General features: G+C 32.7%; 1 protein-coding gene across 1 annotated transcript in view; it reads left to right on the forward strand.

The window, feature by feature from the left end:
• LOC126966234 (facilitated trehalose transporter Tret1-like) overlaps positions 1–23216 on the forward strand; it is a 74366-nt gene that overhangs the window by 30251 nt on the left and 20899 nt on the right. Inside the window, exons 2-3 of the mRNA XM_050810194.1 lie at positions 1195–1378; positions 22730–22869. Coding sequence (XP_050666151.1) covers positions 1195–1378; positions 22730–22869 — 324 coding nt within the window. The remainder of the gene's footprint in view (positions 1–1194; positions 1379–22729; positions 22870–23216) is intronic.

A 23216-nucleotide genomic window follows, 5' to 3' on the forward strand; every position in this document is an offset into this window, starting at 1 on the left:
CTACATTGAATTACGAAGGAATTACCCGCGAAATCACTTATACCTAGTGTCATGGTGGGCGATTATGACGTCGGCGACTCAGGAGCCCTATTACCAATTTGAATTACGAAGTTTCGGTTCGGTTACATTTTCCAATTACGAAAGTGATTTGGATCCGAAGTTCGCGAATAGACATTTTGCCTTTCGTTTATCTTATATTCCCTAATTCACTTGACATTTAGTTTTTCGAAAATTTATTGAATTAGGCGTTACTTTGCGGAAATCCATAATTATACAAATGATTTAAGTTTTCTTTAGTGTTAATTCCGCCAATATTTGTCTCTAAAAAACATTTCGTAACGTCACAATCTAGCACGAGTCTCGTGCCAGATTTTGGCGAGACAAACCGTCCTGAGGATGCCTCGTGTAGAGGCGAAACACGTGTCGAATTGTTTAAAGACAAATATTGGCGGAATTAACACTAAAGAAAACTTGAATCATTTGTATATTTAGTTTATCGTTGTTTGAGATTAATTATGTACGTAACTACAACTTCACTTTCTATGATTATGTCTATGGTTCCGATATGAAATTCGGATCCCAAGTACTTTGGTAATAGGATTTAATTTTAAGTTCGTCGTTCTTTCATTTCGGACAAAGTGTTTTATGTTTGTAATAAATTAAAAATGCTTCTAATTATGAATTAAAATAATGGCGATCTTGTGCGAGAGAGGTAACCTAGCTCCGCTCGATTTCTCAAGGTCGCTGGCTCGGTGCCCGGCCTTAATCAAAGAAAATACAATGTGATATTACAAATACAAATGAGTATCGAGTCCTTTAAAAAAAATACCGTTTTGCTCTACTAAAAAAGCAACCTGCTGCGGAGAAATTGAACCACTTCCACTGGAAATATCTTTCTCTAAAAGATTTTTTCTGTGTACGGACATAAACACACGCTCACACCCATGCACATACCTAAACACACACATACATACACACACACTTACATACACTTGCAAGGGTAGTAACACCTTAGGGAGGAGGGGATGGCTGAAAAACAGCGCTGCATGGAAACATAAATCCATGATTCCATGTCAGGTGAAGCTGAGCCTTTTCCTTTTGCCTTTTGTTTCATCGCGTATCCTAATTGTTTATTTTATATTTGTAATGATTTTTATGGCAATAAAGAATTTATTATTATTATATTGGTTTCAGTGATGGAGCTCACGAGGCTATGCTTGCTCAAAGTCCGAAGCCAGTCGTTAAAAGTAAAGAGACACAGAGTCAGGACGATTATGAAGCTCTACAAAGTTTCCTTCGCAGCATTAGCTCCACCGCTACTCTACCACCCTACGTCAAGGGAGAAACTTACTCCTCCACCAGGGGTGTTATCAATCAGGTATTTATATCTCAAATTTATACTTTTATTTATATTTATTTCTTAGCAGGACGTTCAGCTGATGGAAGTTGATACGCCCTGCCCATTACAATTCAGTGCCGCTCAGGAATCTTAAAAAACCCAAAAATTCTGAGCGGCACTACAAATGCGCTCGTCACCTTGAGACATAAGATGTTAAGTCTCATTTGCCCATTAATAACCGAAACACAATACTGCTTCACGGCAGAAAGAGGCGCCGTTGTGGTACCCATAATCTAGTCGGCATCCTGTGCAAAGGAGCCTCCCACTGGTATTATATTTATAGGCAAACATTGATTTACTGTTATTATAATTGTTATATTCATGTGTTTGTCACAATTGGTCACACTGGCCATGCAGATTACTATTACAACTATGATGGTGTGACAAGTGAATATGGGTCACGGTGTTCACATATGATCAGGTTAACCGTATGTTTGTTTGTCCTGCTAGATATAAATAGTAGGTAATACATAAAGTACCATTGACGTCAATGTGATCAATTGTTTCTAAATGTTTAATTAATATTTATTAATATTTTAATTAATAGCCTACCCTTTGCACCCTGTTATAAAAAGTGGCTACATTCCAAAAAAATAATGTGTAATCCAAAAATTCGTGGGCTGGCAGACTAAACGCCTGTATCAAAGAAAGTCATTTCCAATAGATTTTTTTTATTTATTGCTGAGACTAACAAGATTACATTACGTCATAGAAAAAGTAATAAGCTCCAATCACTTAAGCTTAAATAGATTATGTAGTTCAAGAAATTGAGATAAAAAAAAATAACCTTATGATTACACAAAGTAGGTAATTATTATTAAATGAATATATAAAAATATCTAATATGTTATTAAAACAATGTATTAACTGATAAATAATACAAATTATTCATAACTCGAGGTTAATATTCACAAATATTCACGGTTGACCTTGTCTTAGAGTACTTGAGATACTGAGAGCTGCACGTGCACCAGCCACTATCGATAACAGTTGAGCGCATGCAAAAAATGTTTAAGATTATATTTGACGCAAATTTTATCTCTATATAGTAAACAAAGTCGCTTCCTGCTGTCTGTCCCTATGCATGCTTAGTGTTAGACCTTTAAAACTACGCAACGGATTTTGATGCGGTTTTAAAAAAAAATTTGAAAATTAGGGACGAGACGAGCAATTCGTTCATCTGATGGTAATTGACACACCATGCCCGATACAATGCAGTGCCGTAACTGCAACCTATAAATTCAGAGCGGCACTACAATAATAGCGCTCGTCACCTTGAGACTAAGTCGCATTTGCTCAGTAAGTTCACTACCTACGGCGCCCTTCAGACCGAGACACAATAATGTTTATACATTACTGCTTCACGGCAGGAATAGGCGCCGTTGTGGTACCCATAATCTAGCCGGCATCCGGTGCAAAGAAGCCTCCTACTGGTGAGGTATTTAGTTTCAGTAATTCGCTCAATTACTGATAGATTAAGTTAAGGGGACCAATATTTTTTAGTCCATAAATGGCCGAGATTACCATAAATCCATACTGAACTGAAGTCGGTCGAAAATAACGTTATTCTATACAAATAATATGATAAATATTGCAAGGGCAACCGTCATTGATAACACCTCAGTGATATGAAAATCACGTCATTGAAATCGGTAAGTTTATCAGCAGCTCGCTCTTAACATACAATGATTATATTGTTATTATTCGCTGAGACTTAAAACTAGACTTAAAGCAACCTTGGCGTATGTTTATATAATTAAAATGATACAGGTTTTGATATGTGCGCGCATCACGGAAAATATTTTTTTTTTTTTTGGAAAAGGAGGACGATCGTGCGTACGGGTCACCTAGTGTTAAGTACCCGCCGCCCCTATTCTCTTGCAGATGAATCACAGGAGCGTTGCCGGCCTTTAAGGAAGGTGTTCGCGCTTTTTTTAACTGTACCCTTTTTTAAACTACCGGATAGATTTAGATTTAGATCATTTAAGTCTTCTAAGTTTTATTCCTTAGACACTTGGCCCTTATCTATAAAGAACATTATTGCGATCACGGACAGGTAAAAAAAGGACTCCGCGCCGTTATATTAGCAAGTGAAGCACCTTTATGCTAGTGCTAGTTTTTTCTCCCTTAAATAATCATATATCCACAAAATACTTTTAAAGTATTGTTTTTACACTTTTTCACAACGCACGACGGCATTTTTAATATATTTTATTGCGACGCAAACTGATCTGTCACAGATGATGGCAAATCTCATAATGGCGGCCGATCGGCTTGTATTAGTGTAAGTGTATGCGTGGGGCTATGTATTTACACGTCTACAGGCTTGTTTTGGTGCCTCAGTGTTATGTAAGGCTACACGGGGTCCTTCTTTTTTTACTCGTCCGTGATTGCGATATCTTCATTTAGTATAAAGTTATGAATCAGCTAGTATTAGACAAAACCGTGGGCTTAAATTATACTAGCGTAAAGACAAACAAATCGTGGGCGGGAGAAGAACCTTTTTAATGGAGATACAGCAAGATAGAAAAGGAAAGCAAATCTGTTGTTAATGTAACCGATTTTAATTGACAAATCGTAAATAGTCAGCTACCCTTGGCATTAGTCAGTTAAACATGTGTTGAACGATTGTTTTGGAAGAGTTATATTCGAATCTGTGTCTTTATGTTGTTTAACGTTGAACAATCGTTAAACATTGTTTATATTTAAACACGAGTCGAAACTCGAAGCTTGTCTAAGGTGTGTCTAACGGATAGACCATATTTTTATGGAAGACTAGCTGACCCGGCAGACTTCTTACTGCCTCAATCGATAAATGAAACACCTACGGCGTTACAAATAAACTTGATATAAAGTTATACCTGAGAACAAACCAAGAATATGCAAAATTTTGACTATATCGCTGAATAGACTGTCAAAATTCAATTAGTTATCCATTTTAAACTATTATTTTTATTTGATTTCTGTACGATGGGGTACACATCAAAGGAAAATCAAAATTGTTGTTTTTATTTAATTCTGAGTATTTTCATATTTATTTAACCTTTTAAACCTTCTCTGGACTTCCAAAAATAATTAAAGACCAAAATTAGCCAAATCAGTCCAGCCGTTCTCGAGTTTTAGCGAGACTAACGAACAGCAATTCATTTTATATATATAGATTTAGATTAAATGATGACAGATAGATGACAGCTGACAAAAATTGCGTTCCGTTTCTTTATTTGTTCCTGTACATTTCAATTAATGCTGTGCTTAACGGAGTTTTAGTTAAACACAAGCTAGACACTGTTTCGTAATAATAAAAAATATAAACTCCATTTTAGACGTCTTTAGTGTTACTGACGTTTTTATAGTTAGTTCACTGTCTAACAAAACACCTGTCTAAGACATGTTTATTTTTTTTTGTTATAACACCAATAGTATTCTAAATATTATCCGTACTCAGTGACAAATCAAAATTGATCACCATTATCGAGCTGTCGGCTCGTCTACACGCTAGTATTTCTTTGTCTATGGATAAAACAAATCTAGGCGCTGTTTATCCGTCAGTAATATTGACAATAATAATAATAATATTGACACACTTTTTACACAAATTATCTTGCCCCAAGTTAAGCATATATAGCCTGTGTTATGGGTTACAAGACAATGATATATTTAATACAATATACTTACTTAAACATACATAAATACATTTAAACATCCATGACTCGGAAACAAACATCCATATTCATCTTATAAATGCTTGCACCTACCGGGATTCGAACCCGGGACCTCTAGCTTAGTAGGTAAGATTGTCAGTATGACAATCTTAACTATTGTTTGTTTTATTAATTGCGCACGTTCTAGTTTCAGTTATTAACTGTAAACGTGCAGTTACAACCAACGTTAATTAGTAATTAATTAAATTTTACTAATTATCCAAACTGAGTGATTTGTACATCTATTATAGTAATGTGTATCTTTATAAACTAAAACTTAATGAGTCTTTAATACATCATGATATTGATGTTCTAGTACGTATAACATGTATTTCATTTATTTCATATAAGTTTACCAGTGGGAGGCTCCTTTGCACAGGAAGCCGACTAGATTATGGTTACTGCATCGGCGCCTATTTCTGCCGTGAAGCATTACCGTGTTTCGGTTTGAAGGGCGCCGTAGCTAGTGAAATAACTGGGTAAATGAGATTTAACATTTTATGTCTGAAGGTGACGAGCGCAATTGTAGTTCCGCTCAGAATTTTTGGGTTTTTCAATAATTCTGAGCGGCACTGTATTGTAATGGATAGGGCGTATCAATTACCATCAGCTGAACGTCCTACTCGTCTCGTCCCTTATGTTCATAAAAAAGACCTCCATTGGAGCACTTACTAGCGATCAATTGTGTTTGTAACAATTTATATAATACTAGCGGGACCGACAGACGTTTTCCTGTACACACGTGTTAAATAAAAAAAAAAAACGGCCCAGACGATAGGAGATCACTATAATACGTAGGAGAATTATATGTCGACTGTATTGAGAATCTTAACCAATCTCAATAGCTTGTTTTATCAATATATATTTTACAGAAAAAAATTTCTTTCAACATTGAAACGAACCGAGATAGGTTAGGTTTATGATAAAACTAACCGTTTTGCTGGAAATCGCGAAAACCCGATTTTGTGACCTTTGACCACGAGTAATTTTTTTTGCACGTGCCGGATCGATGAGGACTTTTCACATTTCCTTTATAATAGAGTAATGAACGATCCTACCAAGTTTCCGGCCTAAAGGGAATTTTTGTAACCTTGGATGTCTAAATTGACCGGACTAATAGGTTTACTTACGAGTAGTAGGGATTCACCGGTTCTGGCTCACAGTAGTAGTGGGGATGAGCCGGTTCTGCCTCCCCGGTTCTGGCTCACTTGTTCGTGATGCCTACTAAAAAAAAAAAAAGAAGTTTGGTGTCAAACTGGGGGTTTTGATGTATTTCCGAGCGATTGCGCTGATCCGTTTTTCGATATCTCTTATAGTTTCAAAGTTAGCTTTTTAAGTTAAACAGATCCATACTCTTTACTAATCAGTGGTAATTATTAACCTAATGATTGGTGAGCGCCTCAATGTGAATTCTATGAATGTGATAGATGTAATTAGTAAATTACCTCTCACATTCGATTTCGACTAAGATTAAAACGACAGTTTTGTGCTGTGTGTCTTATTTATGTTAAAAGATTATAAAAATAAAGTATATAATAAAACATCGTTGCAGATTGTATCATTTTCAAAATATTTGATGAAATCATTCAAAATCTTCTTATTAAACTCAAAGTATAGATACATTAAACAGTACTCGCTAAATATACTGCGTCAAATAAATTCTTTACTCTTGTAGTATTGTAGATATACATTCTGCAATTGCTTTGTAAAAACCTCGGCTGGAATCCCTAAGCTGGACGATCATATGAATCGAAGTATTGTCCCATAACATGTTCATCAATGTGTATTGTAACAACCCAGTGAGAGCCTAGCTTATTTTCACTATCTATATCAAGTCAAGTGAAAAAAATCTTTATTCACTGTAAAACATTATAAGTTATTTAGTGCAAGTCAGGTTGAAGTACAAAAGTTACAATGGCATACAACAATATTCATTAACAAAATTTAGAAAATTAATTCCAACTATCTTTATCATTCAAATAATCTTTCACATTATAATAGGCCTTGGATGTTAATTTATTTTTTACGATACATTTAATTTTTTTAATAGGTAAGATTTTACTATCATTTGGTAGTTCATTATAAAATATAACACAATCCACATTAAAATATTAAGATATTTAATTTTACGGAGCCTAGTAGATGGAATTGCGAGTTTATGTGGAATTGCGAGTTTATGTTTGTCTCGACTATTGACATTATGTACATCACTGTTCTTTTTAAATTGGCTAATATGTTCATGAGCGTATAGGAGGGTCTCGTATATATACTGGCAGTGTAATGTCATAATATTAATTTAACTAAACTTTTCTCTCAATGAACCCCTTGAACGCATTTTATATATTGCTGACAATATAACAGGGCGTAACAACGTATATCGACTATCGGTTTGCTGCGTAAATATTATTTTGAATACTGAGATCAATTTTCTTCAAATAATTCTGTATCTCGATTGTATTCAAATTAGTTTAGAATAAGCTCTTGTCAGTTGAGGGATTGAATATTTATGCGGTTCATGTATTTTATTCATGTATTTAAAAGTTATTGTGTTACAACTTACAATAAAACAAAACATCATTTTATGTACTTATATTAATTCAAAATTATAAGGCAATATAGTAGTAAGTTTAACCAAAAATAATACACAGCCTTACAAACGATCAAACATAAACATAACTGCGGTAATCTATGGAAATATTGTGATTTTTATCAATTTTATTGTATAAGAGCTTATTCAAAACGAACTTTGGTTTTTGAAATATGTAACTTGAGTTAAATGATATAGCTCTTTGTCATTATCTTGATGTAACAAATTTTGAGATAAATAAAATAAACTTTGGTTTCTGTGATTACTTCCTTTCGTGAATATATCAACAATCCGACAATCAGACTTCCTCATCAGGTCATCAATTATTATTAGGATTAGTTTAAGATTTCCGTCAAACATATTATAGAGATCAGGCAGTTATATCTTGAAAGTAATTAACATGGTTGAGATTTTATAAAGGTTGCTATATATCATCATAGCATCAAGTGATTTAGATAAAATTTGTGTCACTGACATCATTCAAAAATTTTATAAAATTATTTGCGAAAACTGATTATCCACATCCACACACAATGCAACTTCTACTAGAAAAAAGGTTTCAAATAATATAATGAGACGATTTATTGTTAAACAACCATTTATTGATTATATTTAAATATAATAATTTATAAGTAAACCAAAATACAGTACCTACATCGTAACTTACTCCACAAGTTATGTATCTAATCCTATTCTTTTCAAAAAAATTAATTCAACCTTAAAACTTATATAATATTTTTTTATTTTATGATGACTCCAAGATAATGTATCAATATAATTTGCTTAGTTATACCGTTTGGTATGACAAACTAGATTTATTTATTCGTTGAGTGAAAATATTATGCTTAATGACTTAAATCTATGCATTGAACAATATTCATTCTTATTTTAAAATAGGCATATCTTATAATTTTCCATTTTCATATACTTACTTAGTTACACTTTTATTAAATTTGAATGTGAATTGTCCAACAACATCTAATGCATGCGTTTACATCTAAGTACTAGGAATTCATTAAATATGTTAACTTTGTTTTCATCTTTATAATTATGGTACCGCACTCTATTAATTGACTTTTGGATAGCAAACAATTTTTTCTGTAATCAGAGGTTTAGAAACGCAAATGTAAATCAAGTTTTATATCCGTGTAAATTTTTTATATATCAGTGTACAATAATTTTAATTTATTTCGAAACTTAGGTAACTAGTGAAAGTCATTGCATTAGAAATAGAAATATTCAATATATAAAATCCCAAATTAATAGGTTTATTGAAGAACAATTTAGTTTTTCGTAATTGAACTGCAACCAAATTCTCATTTTAAAATAGATAAACTATGGAATTCTATCTTGGCAATTAAATCTTGTACAATTTTACATTTACTCTTTTTTCAATCTTTTCCATTGTTCTTTATACACTGATTTATTCATTAATTTATAAAAATATTTTCGAAATCAGCTGTAGGTAGCTTGTTTATGCATGTTCCTATTTAAATCTATGTAATATTGTAACTATGAGCTTTGTTTGAATTTTAAATTTCTATCAATATTTTGTAATTTCTGTGTGTGCGCGTGTGAAGGGCCCATATTGGCACACCTAAAGTTCTTTACCCGAAATTGTTCTTCCTAACTATTTGTAATCCGAATGATCATTCTTCCTAAAAATTTTCATCCTAAAGTTTTCATTCATTCTATTTGTAGTGCTACCGGCGATGCTCATATCACTGATGTTTCCGAAAATTGTAATTAATAACATCATTAATGTAAATATATTTAAACTCCTACTGTTTTTTATCATAACGCTTTTATCCCTAAACATACTCACCATAATATTTTCACTCATACTCAGAATGAAACATTTACCAAGTGTAATAAAAAATATATGTGGGTAGAAGATTATATTTATAGTTTCAATGATTATTATTTTAGCTTGGTATACCTATAATCTTTTATCTTATTTAGATTTTGTTTTCTGAAATATTACTATAAATAATGGGTGTTGCCCGGCTCATATGTATTTATGTTCTAACTTAACCTAACCTACCTTTAGTTTCTAGAAAAGGATATGGTTATAAGATCTGGATTCTGTTTTCTGAAATATAACTATTAATACTAGAGTGAAAAGAAAATACATCGACAAAAATGATAGAATTAAAAATATATTGATTATTTGAAAGCTATAGCCGCTAATATTAAACTTATTTAATTGAAATGTATATATGAAAAGATGTATTTAACTACTTGTACCATGGTACTATTATTCTTATATGTTATACCTACATGTTATGTGAAAACAAAGTTAGGCAAAATTTGTGTATATAATATTGATTATTATGAATAAAAAGAAAGCTAAAAAATCATTATTATTTGGAAAATTTAGTCTTAAAGTTTGAAATTGTTCTTCCTTCAAATATTTGACAAGTTTGTCTAAACTGAATGAAAAAAATTTAATCGAATCAACATATTGTCAGTTGAATTTTACGATTATTTAATTTTATAGTTTTTGTAAATGACTTGTATTTTTCTTACGTTTGTGGAATAATATCAATTACTTTTTCAATAGAATTTAATGCATGAACAACGGAAAAGATATTATTCAAATCATCTTACAAGTAACATCTGTAAAAATAACGTAATGCAATTATATAGTATTTTAAAAATCGTCACAGTTAATGAATCAGCTTTTTGTAGTACAATAATTTCATATTAAATTAAGAGTAAGTAAATTTTACCAATTACAAACATTAGAATCACCAGAAATGTTTTTGAACTCTATCAAAAATGATTTGATATCTTTATTATTATTATATCCGTTTGTTACATAGGTACGCTTTTGAAGTTTTCCTCCATCCAATTCGGACATGATTTCACCATTCATCAAAACCATGCTTACACACAATTTTTTTAATTTCCATAAAAATACTTGTGTCGTTATACGTAAACTTTGACTCCAATGATACTGAAAAGATTTTGCAAACTTAGTTATTGAGTACTTATTGTAAGATGAAACTCAGTATTTAAGAAATCAAAAGTAATTTTAAAAAAGAAAAAAAAAATCCTCACCGTACATTATAGTGCAACTACATTTTTGAAATTAAGATTCATTAGGAATATTTTTATTTCTTGAAAAAAAATCAGTGTGCAGAATAAAATTAACATAAAAATTTGTGAGCAATCGAAGAGATTCCTCAAATTGATATCATACCATTTTTGATAGTGATATTTCAGAACCAAACCCTTTTCCAGAAACTAAAGGGAGGTTAGGTTAAGTTAGAACATAAATACATATGAGCCGGGCAACAACCAATTTTTATAGTAATATTTCAGAAAACAAAATCTAAATGAGATTAAAGATTATAGGTATACCAAGCTAAAATAATAATCATTGAAACTATAAATATCATCTTCTACCCACATATATTTTTATTACACTTGGTAAATGTTTCTTTCTGAGTATGAGTGAAAATATTATGGTGAGTATGTTTAGGGATAAAAGCGTTATGATAAAGAACAGTAGGAGTTTAAATATATTTACATTAATGATGATATTGAAAAAAGAGTAAATGTAAAATTGTACAAGATTTAATTGCCAAGATAGAATTCCATAGTTTATCTATTTTAAAATGAAAATTTGGTTCCAGTTCAATTACGAAAAACTAAATTCTTCTTCAATAAACCTATTTAGTTGGGATTTTATATATTGAAAATTTGTAAAACTCTAATGCGATGACTTTCACTAGTTAAATAAGTTTCGAAATAAATTATAATTATTGTACACTGATACTGATAGTTTAATATATAAAAAATTTACACAGATATAAAACCTGATTTACATTTGCGTTTCAAAACCTCTGACTGCAGAAAAAATTTTTTTGCTACCCAAAAGTCAATAAAAGGAAGTACGGCACGATAATTATAAAGATAAAAACCAAGTTAACATATTTAATGAATTCCTAGGACTTAGATCTGAACGTATGTATTAGATGTTGTGGGAAAATACACATTCAAATTTAATAAAAGTGTTACTAAGTAAGTATATGAAAATGGAAAATTATAAGATATGCCTATTTGAAAATAAGAATGAATATTGTTCAATGCATAGATTTAAGTCAATAAAGCATAATATTTTCACTCAACGAATAAATAAATCTAGTTTGTCATACCAAACGGTATATCTAAGCAAATTATATTGATACCTTAGCTTGGAGTCATCATAAAATAAAATAAATATAATATAAGTTTTAAGGTTGAATTTTTTTTTTTAAAGAATAGATTAGATATATAACTTGTGGAGTAAGTTATGATGTAGGTACTGTATATTGTTTTATTTATATTTTTTTATATTTAAATATAATCAATAAATGGTAGTAACAATAAATCGTCTCATTATAAAAAATTCATAGAATTTTAAAATTCAAACAAAGCGCATAATTACAAAATTACATAGATTTAATTAATACAAACATGCTACCTTCATCTGATTTCGAAAAGATTTTTATAAATTAATGAATACCTCAAATATTTAAATAACAATGGAAAATATTGAAAAAAAGTAAATATAAAATTGCACTGTATGATTTAATTGCCAAGATAAAATTCCATAGTTTATCTACTTTAAAATGAAAATTGGTTGCAGTTCAATTACAAAAGACTAAATTGTTCCTCAATAAACATATTTATTTGGTATATATTTCTAAAACATCTAATACGATGACTTTTACTATAACTATATGTTCAATTAGTTTCGAAATATATTAAAATTATTGTACACTGATACTTATACTTTAATATATAAATTTTTAAAGAGATATAAAACCTGATTTACATTTGCGTTTCGAAACATCTGACAATGCAGAAAAAATATTTTGGTATCTAAAACTCAATAATAAGAAGTTAGGCTATTTTAAAGATGGAACAAAGTTAACATATTTAATGAATTCCTAGGACTAAATATATACGTAAGATGTTGCGGGAAAATGCAACTCCAAATTTTATAAGTGTTACTAAGTAAGTATATGAAAATGAATAATGCCTATTTAAAAATAAGAATGAATATTGTTCAATGCATAGACTTAAGTCAATAAAGCATAATATTTTCACTCAACGAATAAATAAATCTAGACGGTATATTTAAGCAAATTATATTGATACCTTAGCTTGGAGTCATCATGAAATAAAATAAATTTTATATAAGTTTTAAGTTTGAATTATTTTTTTGAAAAGAATGAGAGTAGATACATCTTTTATTTAGATATATAACTTGTGGAGTAAGTTATGATGTAGGTACTGTATATTGTTTTACTTATAAATAGTTCTATTTCAATATAATCAATAAATGGTAGTTTAACAATAAATTGTCTCATTATATTATATGAAACCTTTTTGTAGTAGAGGGTGCATTGTGTGTGGGTGTGGAATATCAGTTTTCGTAAATAATTTTATAATATTTTTGAATGATGACAGTGACACAAATTGTATCTCAACCATGTCAATTCGTTTCAAGATATAACTACCTGATCTCTATAATATGTTTGGCCGAAGAAAAATCTTAAACTAATACTAAAAATAATTAATGACCCGATGGGGAAATCTGATGGTCGAATTGTTGATATATTCGCGAAAGGAAGTAATCACAGAAACTAAAGTGTATTTTATTTATCTCAAAATTTGTTACATTAAGAAAATGACAAAGAGCTTTATCACTTAACTCAAGTTACATATTTCATAAATCAAAGTTCGTTTTGAATAAGCTCTTATACAATAAAATTGATAAAAATCATAATATTTCAGTAGATTACCGCAGTTATGTTTATGTTTGATCGTTTGTAAGGGTGTGTAATAGTTTTAGTCAAACTTACTACTATATTGCCTTATAATTTTGAAATTAAATATGTACTTAAAATTATGTTTTGTTTTATTGTAAGTTGTAATCCAATAACCTTTAAATACATTATTCTAAGGTAATATGAATACAATTGAGATACAGAATTATTTGAAGAAAATTTATCTCAGTATTCAAAATAATGTTTACGCAGCAAACCGATTGTCGATATACGTTGTAACGCCATGTTATATTGTCAGCAATGTAGATAGTGAAAATAAGCCAGGCTCTCACTGGGTTGCAATACACATTGGTGAGCAGGGTATTGGACAATACTTCAATTCATATGATCGTCCAGCTCAGGGATTCCAGCTGAGGTTTTTACAAAGCAATTGCAGAATGTATATCTACAATACTATAAGAGTAAAGAATTTATTTACCGCAGTATGTGTTGCGAGTACTGTTTAATGTATCTATACTTTAAGTTTAATAAGAAGAGTTTGAATGATTTCATCAAATATTTTTAAAGTGATACAATCTGCAACGATGTTTTATTATATACTTTATTTATATCATCTTTTAACTCAATAATAAACACAGCAAAAAACTGTCGTTTTAATCGTAGTAACGAATGTGAGAGGTAATTTACTAATTACATCTATCACTTTCAAAGAATCGACATTGAGTCGCTCACCAATCATTAGGTTAATTACCACTGATTAGTAAAGAGTATGGATCTGTTTAACTTAAAAAGCTAACTTTGAAACTATAAGAGATATCGAAAAACGGATCAGCGCAATCGCTCGGAAATACATCAAAACCCCCAGTTTGACACCAAACTTTTTTTTTTTTTTTTTTAGTACGCATCACGAACAAGTGAGCCAGAACCGGGGAGGCAGAACCGGCGAATCCCCACTACTGTGAGCCAGATCGCGCCACGTCCTGAGGATGCCTCGTGTAGAGGCGAAACACGTGTCGAATTGTTTAAAGACAAATATTGGCGGAATTAACACTAAAGAAAATTCAAATCATTTGTATAATTATGGATTTCCGCAAAGTAACGCCTACTTCAATAAATTTTCTCTGTCTTGAAGCCAATATTCTGAACATTTATTTCTCTTTACACGCCTTTTTAATGCTACCGCTGATATGATAGCAATATAAGCCTATTTTATAATGTCACTTTGCAATAATCACAACGCAAGTCTTTGGCGAATCACATTTCTCACCGAACGTGCAGTTATAGGCTTGCGTTCCAAAATATCACTCGATGTTCTTCGAGTCTTATCGAGCGATTAATATCGAACGTGTAGCATTCGCCATACGGTATACGGAACCGTATGTACATAATATAAGTGGGAACTTACCCTACAACTTATCATTCTTTAGAGTCGTGATGGCCTTTTTTATTGACATAGCAAACCATAGATTAAAAAACAAACATTATAAATCATCGTGAATCAGCACTGATGCTACAAAATTACTCAAGTTATATAACATAAGTGACGACATACAGGAAATTGCAAAAATATATTTTGACACCTCCTTTGACGCTCGACAGTGTTCAATTTTAATCATCTTATATATAAAATTCTCGTGTCATGGTGTTAAACATTGAACTCCTCTGAAACGGCTTGACCGATTCTCATGAAATTTTGAGTGCATATTGGTTAGGTCTGAGAATCGGACAACATCTATTTTCCATCCCCCTAAATGTTAAGGGTGGTCCACACGAATTTTCTTTTTAAATTTTTTTGACAACTTTTTTTAAATTTAAAAAAATACATACAACTTCAAATTTTCACCCATCTACGATCAACAGTTACTTTTGTATCGCGATTTTAATATCGGCAATAAAACGTTTGCTGGGTCAGCTAGTATTATTATTATAAGTATACCACAAAACCTCAAAGTTAAGCAAGTCATTATCTATTTATAACATTAATACGTAAAGCGAGAACCTTATACCCTTAAATTAAGGATCTCCACTGCGCTCCAACTATGTAGTTACCGCAGGCGTAGTCGCATAGTGTTTACATATTTTATAGCTCTACCTTATAAAATTCCTCTTTATAATGTTAATTTATGACTAAATTCGTTACTATTTTGTACGTCAATTAATATTTAAAGTAATTGTATTTTAGGTTCATAACTGACCGCTATTAATGTGGAAATATTCGCACATTTTATTATACTAACAAGTGCTAATTCGACTCTCACTCTCAATGACCAGCAGTTATGCCGAAGGTCGATTACTATGTACAAATTCAAATATTTTTATTCAAAATAGGATTCAAAATCAATTATTGAACGTCAAAAACTATCACCCATTCAAAAGAGACTGCCTCAGACCTGAGAAGAACGGGCACAAGCAACTCAGTGGCTATTTTTTTTATAAAAAATATGCATTACAATGTAATATACAGTAACATTAACCCCTTATTCATAATAGTCTGCTAACTTAAAGCATTGCTAATTCTCACTCTGTCTCCTTCTATTGACCTAAGTCAGAAGAATAAACACTCCTTAGCGGCTGTTAAGTTAGCGGACCATTATGAATAAGGGGGTTATAATGAAAGAGCCTGAGGGTGTCCACTTCATTCCCAGTCTGTGGTTTCCTTAAAACAATCGTTTACAAATAACATAAATTTCGTAACACATTTGTTTTGTACAACTTCTGGGATCATATTGTTAAATTATATACATCGCCCAAAAAAAGACTTACTATCTCGATTAAACCGAGTAGTAGGCATAACAAGTTAATGTTTGTTCCTAGTTTACCATTATGATTGTCACAGGTGTTTTAATTTGAAAAATCTGTGTTTTTCACGTGACCTTGTATGTTGTTTCCTCACGAATGGACATTACAGGATTTTTTTTCTTGTCTGAAAAACCACAGTAAATATCATTCCTACTTTTCGTTTTATACAATTAGTCTTCAATACATCTTTTGGTAATGAGCAAAAAATTAAAAGCCTTTCTTATCATTTTTGTAACATTAAAATTTTTAACAGAGATTATATATTTTTATAATAATATTTCAATCTTTTCATATTACTCTGCAATTTGGGACGGAGCAAAATCCTATGTTGGATTTAAATCAGTCAACTCATTCTCCAGTTATAAGTGTTCGAACAACTATGTTGTGTAATGTATGTAAATTGGAACTAAGTATTTTTATGATGATCTCACTAATAGTACTTATAAACGCTATAGTTTGTAAGAATAGATACGTACAGATGATATGATATGATTATTAATGGTAATGCAAAAGTTATAGGTAGCTACTGCACATACTTCTATAAACTATGTTAAACGATTTTTTTTTCGATTTGAAATTATTTTGCGATTTAGAAACGCTTGAGCAAGCCAAGTAGAGCTGGCCGTGGGAAATACATGGTGTGCCCAAATGTATGCCTATTGCCTTTAAGATTCAACCCTGCTATTTGTTAATAGTAATTGAAAATGCAACTTTAATGCTGCAGGCGTTTAAAATTAATATTTCTCTCGCCAGCATTCGTCCAACCGCCTGCACGCCCGTCCCATTCGCCCGCAACCGGACCATAACATAATATCGCGCACTCGTTTGTTTTCCGTCATCGTCATAACTATTCATATAGTTGTCCAATCAATCAATTTGTAACTACCAAATGTGCGTTAGAAATAAATTAAAACTTTTTAATGTATTTATGGTTATATGGTCTATTTTCGTGATAATGGCTTACACATAAAGATAGATTTAAGCTGTCGCTGGCTTTTTTGTAGGTCATTTTATAATAACATTTCCATTATACATTATAATTAGTTATAGTTTTTGTGGCGCACTCATGAATAGCTTGCAGGTGGCAGCTTTTTTTCCTACTTACTGACACTTGACGTATCTCGGAACTTATTATTATGGATAATTTAGATTATATAGTTAAAAATTATAGCGCAGTTATGTGGTATTCTGATGTGCAAGCTATATTATTGTAAACTTTCATTAAAATCTATTCATTCTGCGTGAGAGAGTAACAAACATATGTCCATACATTCTTACAAACTTTTGCCTTTATAATATTTGTAGGAAGTAGGATAGTAGGATTGCAGTAAGTTAACCAGAATACAACATTTTTAGTTTTATTTCTGAGGGTATCAGTCTGTGTTTTGTATCCGCCGCTTCCGAGTCTAGATAAGGCAGCACACAACTGGCCATCAGAAAGACAACATTCCTTCTAATCTATTCCGACATCCACGAATGCCTGTCCCTGTGTATTTTTAATTGTGAACGCAAACGATACCTTCACAGGAAGTTGTGTTATTTTAAAACTTTACCAGTGGGAGGCTCCTTTGCACAGGATGCAGGCTAGATTATGGGTACCACAACGGCGCCTATTTCTACCGTGAAGCAGTAATGTGTAAGCATTACTGTGTTTCGGTCTGAAGGGCGCCGTAGCTAGTGAAATTACTGAGCAAATGAGAAATAACATCGTGTGTCTCAAGGTGACGAGCGCAGTTGTAGTGCCGCTCAGAATTTTTGGGGTTTTTCAAGAATCCAGAGCGGCACTGCATTGTAATGGCCAGGGCGTATCAATTACCATCAGCTGGACGTCCTGCTCGTCTCGTCCCTTATTTTCCTAAAAAAAACTGAAAGGTATCTGTGGGTATCGTCATAATTCGAGACATCAGTAGGTACCTACCGTTTGCCCTACTAGTCCAGTCAATAGTAAAGCTACGTATTATCATCAACAGAGGTCATGTGTCATCAAATTTGTGTTTGTTTCTTTATAACATTGCTTGGGATTTTTTTAAGTCTACATTCATTACATTAACATGGTTGTTTTAGATTCAATAACATAATAGGTGCTGATTTTTAACGAAGGGGCCATTGTTAATTTTAACGAGTGTGGTGAAAACCACATGGATCAAAAAATTCTTGGGGTAATACCGCCTCTTAGATCATTAATACGTCTAGATAGACTATGACAACTGTGAATTCGTCGAAAAATATTGAGTTTAGAGTAAACCTCTATTTTGAGCAATGCACGCACACTAACAAAATTGTCACACATATCACGCGAATGAGACGTACTATTATACTCTTAGAATTTAGGGCATAAAGCTGATTAAGCATTTAATATTGATAAGTCAATATTTTGATTACTATTATATGTATATACACCACGACCTAACGGGAGCAAGGGCAGTACATAGTCAGTCAATCGCCAATCTTTTATCCTAATAAACGTGTTATATTTAGAGTGGGTACTTATTCTACCAAATCTATGTCTCTGTATCTTTTCCACTGTTTTTATTAATACTTGTATTTGTGTGAATAAATTGTGAACTCTTCTTTTTAAAAAGAGAGATTTTCACACACAGTACGTAGCTTGTCATGCACACTAAAGTACTGGCCTGTTTCAATCGGTTGTCCAACAGCAAGAGACTACCTAAACGTATAAATTACCTAAATACCGTCTCTTCTCATTCCATGGCGGTATCATGGCAAAATATTTTACGATGTCGCCTGCTACTTTGTTGCCGTCATTCCTTGCTCGCAGCTTTAATTGCCTTCTCACATATCCATTGATAATTTTGTTTTATATTTGCCACATCCGGCATACTTCAGATATCAAGTCTTTGTTACTGTATCTCCAAGGTTATGTTACCTATGTTATTTTTTGTCGGCTGACTCGGATACTTTTCCGTCAGTTATCCATATGAGCTTATTTGCAAAAATAATTGCTTCCTCTAACTCAGTGTTTCCTGTTCAAGAAGTCCACATAATTCAACAATATTTTACTATATCTGCTCTAATTCCCCCAACTATTGCAGGTCGTGTCTAAAGTGACCATAAAGAAGTAATAGAACCAGCCATTATTTTATATACCATAATACCCAACAGGCCATTTTACGGCATTTAGCACACAATTTTTTCCACTTTTCTGCATGAGGCAGAGACATGGACATTGAAAGCAGTGGACCAGCGAACAATTGACGCCTTCGATATGTGGTGTTGGCGCCGCCTGCCCAGGATTCCTTTTGCTGTCAAAACGCAAATGTCACTGTCTTAAAAGAGCTCAGGATTGAAAAGGATCAGCGGTTGTCTGAATTTTGCCTATAAATAATCCTGAAATATTTCGTGCCCATTGCTCGCCGAAGCGAAGATAGTCGCGAAAAACGAAGAAGGTGGCAGGGAAGGTAGAGGGAAGGGAAAGGATCGAGAGGCCGAAGTCCGAAGACATGGTCGGATCAGATATCCGAACATCTGAATATCCCTGACAACGTCGCACTGTAATAGGCCACCGACCATAACCGATAATAATAATAAAATTGACACACTTTTTACACAAATTATCTTGCCCCAAGTTAAGCATATATAGCCTGTGTTATGGGTTACAAGACAGATGGAAGAGAGCTGTTGTCAGACCACGGAGTCACGATCCTCAGCAATCAGATGACAAAGAATAAGAAGAAGTAGCACACAATGTCTCTTTTAAGTGACACAGTAAGAGAAACTGGCCTGTAAATAGTGTCGCAGCAATACCTGTCGACGCAGTTTCTATGACTATGTCTATGTCTGTTTGCCATGCGACCTTATATTTGCTAATATTAATATAGCTATTCCTACATAACTTATAAACTTTAACTTAGGTACAAAGTCATTTAAAAACCGAAAATAAATAGTTGAGTACTTAAAATAAAAAAAATTAACTTAAGATAAAATTTTACCACGGGTGAAGTCGCTCTCCTCTAGCTCTAGCTCTATGGTGCCTAAGCATATCGTATGACCGCTCTTCGACAACACTTCCCTTAATGCCTCGTGCATGATCTTATAGCTTTTTTCAATAGCTTTCTAATAAATGCACTCAAATCATCATAATTATAAACAATCTATTGCTACACGTATATTATAATACGCATTGACAGAACGCTGCGCGAGCGCCAAAATCGCCCCGATTTGAGGCATACCGCGCGATCAGAGTTTCCTGGAACGGAAAGGTTAAATGTAATGCAAACCGGAAGAATAAGCATGTTCTTGGTGCTCTTTCAGTGCACGTTAGAAGATCTAAAACAAACTCAGCATGAGACATAAAATAAGCCTGCCAGACAAACAACTTGAGTAGATTTAACCTTAAGACTTAAGACCCACAAAACAAATGGGGTTTCATAATGTAAAATTTGATAACGAGTGTAAAACTTTTGCAATTAATGAAAGAGTGATAGTGTCTTTCGACTTGACTTCAAAGAAGGATCCGTACTGGGGCACAGATAACTTATTAAACGCGCAGGCCTCAATGGCGGAAGGAGTGAAATATGCAGATCGCACCCATCATACAGCCAGCGTTTGACGTACGTTGCAATGATGATATAGGTACTATTAATGTAAGTGCCTACGCAAATATGCAAATTGGCACAAAGTTCAAGACTTACAGCTTCGTTACAGACGCGTACACCTTTCTTAAAGGCCGGCAACGCTCTTGTGATTCCTCTAGTGTTGCAAGAGAATGTGGGCGGCGGTGATCACTTAACACCCCGGTGACCCGTACGCACGTTTGTCCTCCTATAAAATACTATAAAAGACTAAAAAAAGACTATTTGTAACACAGCAGATGAACCATGGCTATCAAGGTTGGAATGATCACCTACTAACAAGTGAATTCTCGTCTGATGTGTTTACATTATAAAATTAGGCAATTAGTCTCGGTATTACTATAATACTCATAGGTTGCGGTTACGCCTTAATAACAAGGTTAATTTAGATAATTGCTTTTCCTTGTTGGCAAATAACTGAACATATATTAAGTATAGGACCGTTGTGTGTCAAGTTCATAGTCGTCATTGTATATTTTTAATTAAGAATTTGAGTAATCAATTTGTATGTAATAAAACACGCATGAATTGCGGTTGCTCTGTTAATTTTTAGCAAATTGTAGTCAATGTAAAAATTCAGTTTTAATTCAATTATAATTACACACTGAAAAAAGATATTTACTTAAATGTACTAATTCAGCTAATCAAATACTTTATTTGTTTAGTTGTTAGCAATTCTATGAGTAAAGCAATTTAATAGCTTTATTTATATAGTACTAGTAGCTTTTACCCGCGACTTCGTCCGTGTTGAATTGTTCCTTTTGGCATTTTTTTATCTTTAGGATACTTTTCAAATAATACTCATACGAACTGCTCTTTCCGCTGCTGGCAGCGCTCTTCTGTGATATAGCGCATATCCCTTGTCATTGTGGATAGTCTCTTTAATAGTATTTCACTGTGAATTTTTATCTTTCAATTCATCCCCATGTAGGTCAAAGCTTCAAAAATGCTCGAACAACTGTTTATAAATTTTTTCTTATCAAGTGCCTAAATACAAAGTTTCATGCTTATATCTTCGATATCGACGAATTTCCATACAAACTGCCATCCCCTATTTCAACCCTTCCATTTATATTTTTGCAATAAAAGTAGATTGTTTCCTTTTTCAAGCCCTAGTCTGTACTAAATTATAACAAAATCGTTTCGGTGGCTTAGGCGAAACAAACAAACTTACATTCACATTTGTAATATTTGTAGGCATGTACGTAGCATGGTCATTCGTTTGGACGTCAATATTATTTAATGTTAGAGGGCGCAAACATCCAAGAGGTTCACGTGATGGAAAGAGAGTATAAAACAACCGCGCCATCCGCACCACCAGGATCAAGAAATGCGTTGCCGCTCCCGAATGCTTGGGACGGAGCCAGTGACTATTACGTAGTATTTACATCCTCTTTAAGATAGGGCTAAATAATTAATTATAATGCATATATAAATAAAAAAAACTAAACTTTTGAAGTTATTCTTCTTCTGGCACGTTTTGAAAAAATTATGATGGTGAAATTTTAAGATGCGCGCGCATCACTGTAAAACAAAAGTAACACGGTGAAGTTGGTTCCTAAAATTTTTTGACGTTTGCGATATTCGTTATTTTTTTTCGACAGGCAAAGGGTTCAGCCCATACAGCCGTATTCGTTATTTAATAATTAATTTTCAATGCCATCTTTGCAAGATTTTTACATTATTGTTCTTTCTACAAACGTAGAATAGCAGGAGGAATAAATAATTTTAAGGATTTTTGATTTGTTACGCCAAAGAAGCAGAACTTCTTGCGTGCATACATAAGTACACACACGTTTTTAATCAAATATTTTTAAATGTATCATTTGTTATTATACCTATTCTATTATTATTGTTAATTGTTGCAGTGCCTTATAACTTGCGCAGTGCTGATTCTGGCTGCCGGCGCTGGTCATCCGATCGGATTCTCAGCAGTAGCCTTACCCCAACTCAGGATAGAGAACAGCACCATGAGGATAGATGAAGAGATGGGATCATGGATAGGCAAGTGTTTAATTTTATTGTAATGTACCAAACGGAAATCCAAGTTTGGTTTCGTCTTTTAGCCAATATCTAAAGAAATAATTATCTTCAAGTGCTTTTGTGCCTGTTTGATATTCGCCATTTTGGCGCTGTTGGACATGTAGCGAGAGTCTGCGGTACTAAAACTATTGAAGACAACCTCAGCAAACATCGATAGATGGTGGGAAACTATTTACAAAAATAATTGTGTACCTTATTATGTTGATTTTTGAAGTATAAATAACACGGAAAACGAACGAAATAAATTCAAAATGCAAAAGTACTTCAGACTATTGTACGACCCTTTGCGCAGCCATTTGTATTATACGTCAA

This window comes from Leptidea sinapis, chromosome 9 (genome assembly GCF_905404315.1).
Source record: "Leptidea sinapis chromosome 9, ilLepSina1.1, whole genome shotgun sequence".
NCBI lineage: Eukaryota > Metazoa > Arthropoda > Insecta > Lepidoptera > Pieridae > Leptidea > Leptidea sinapis.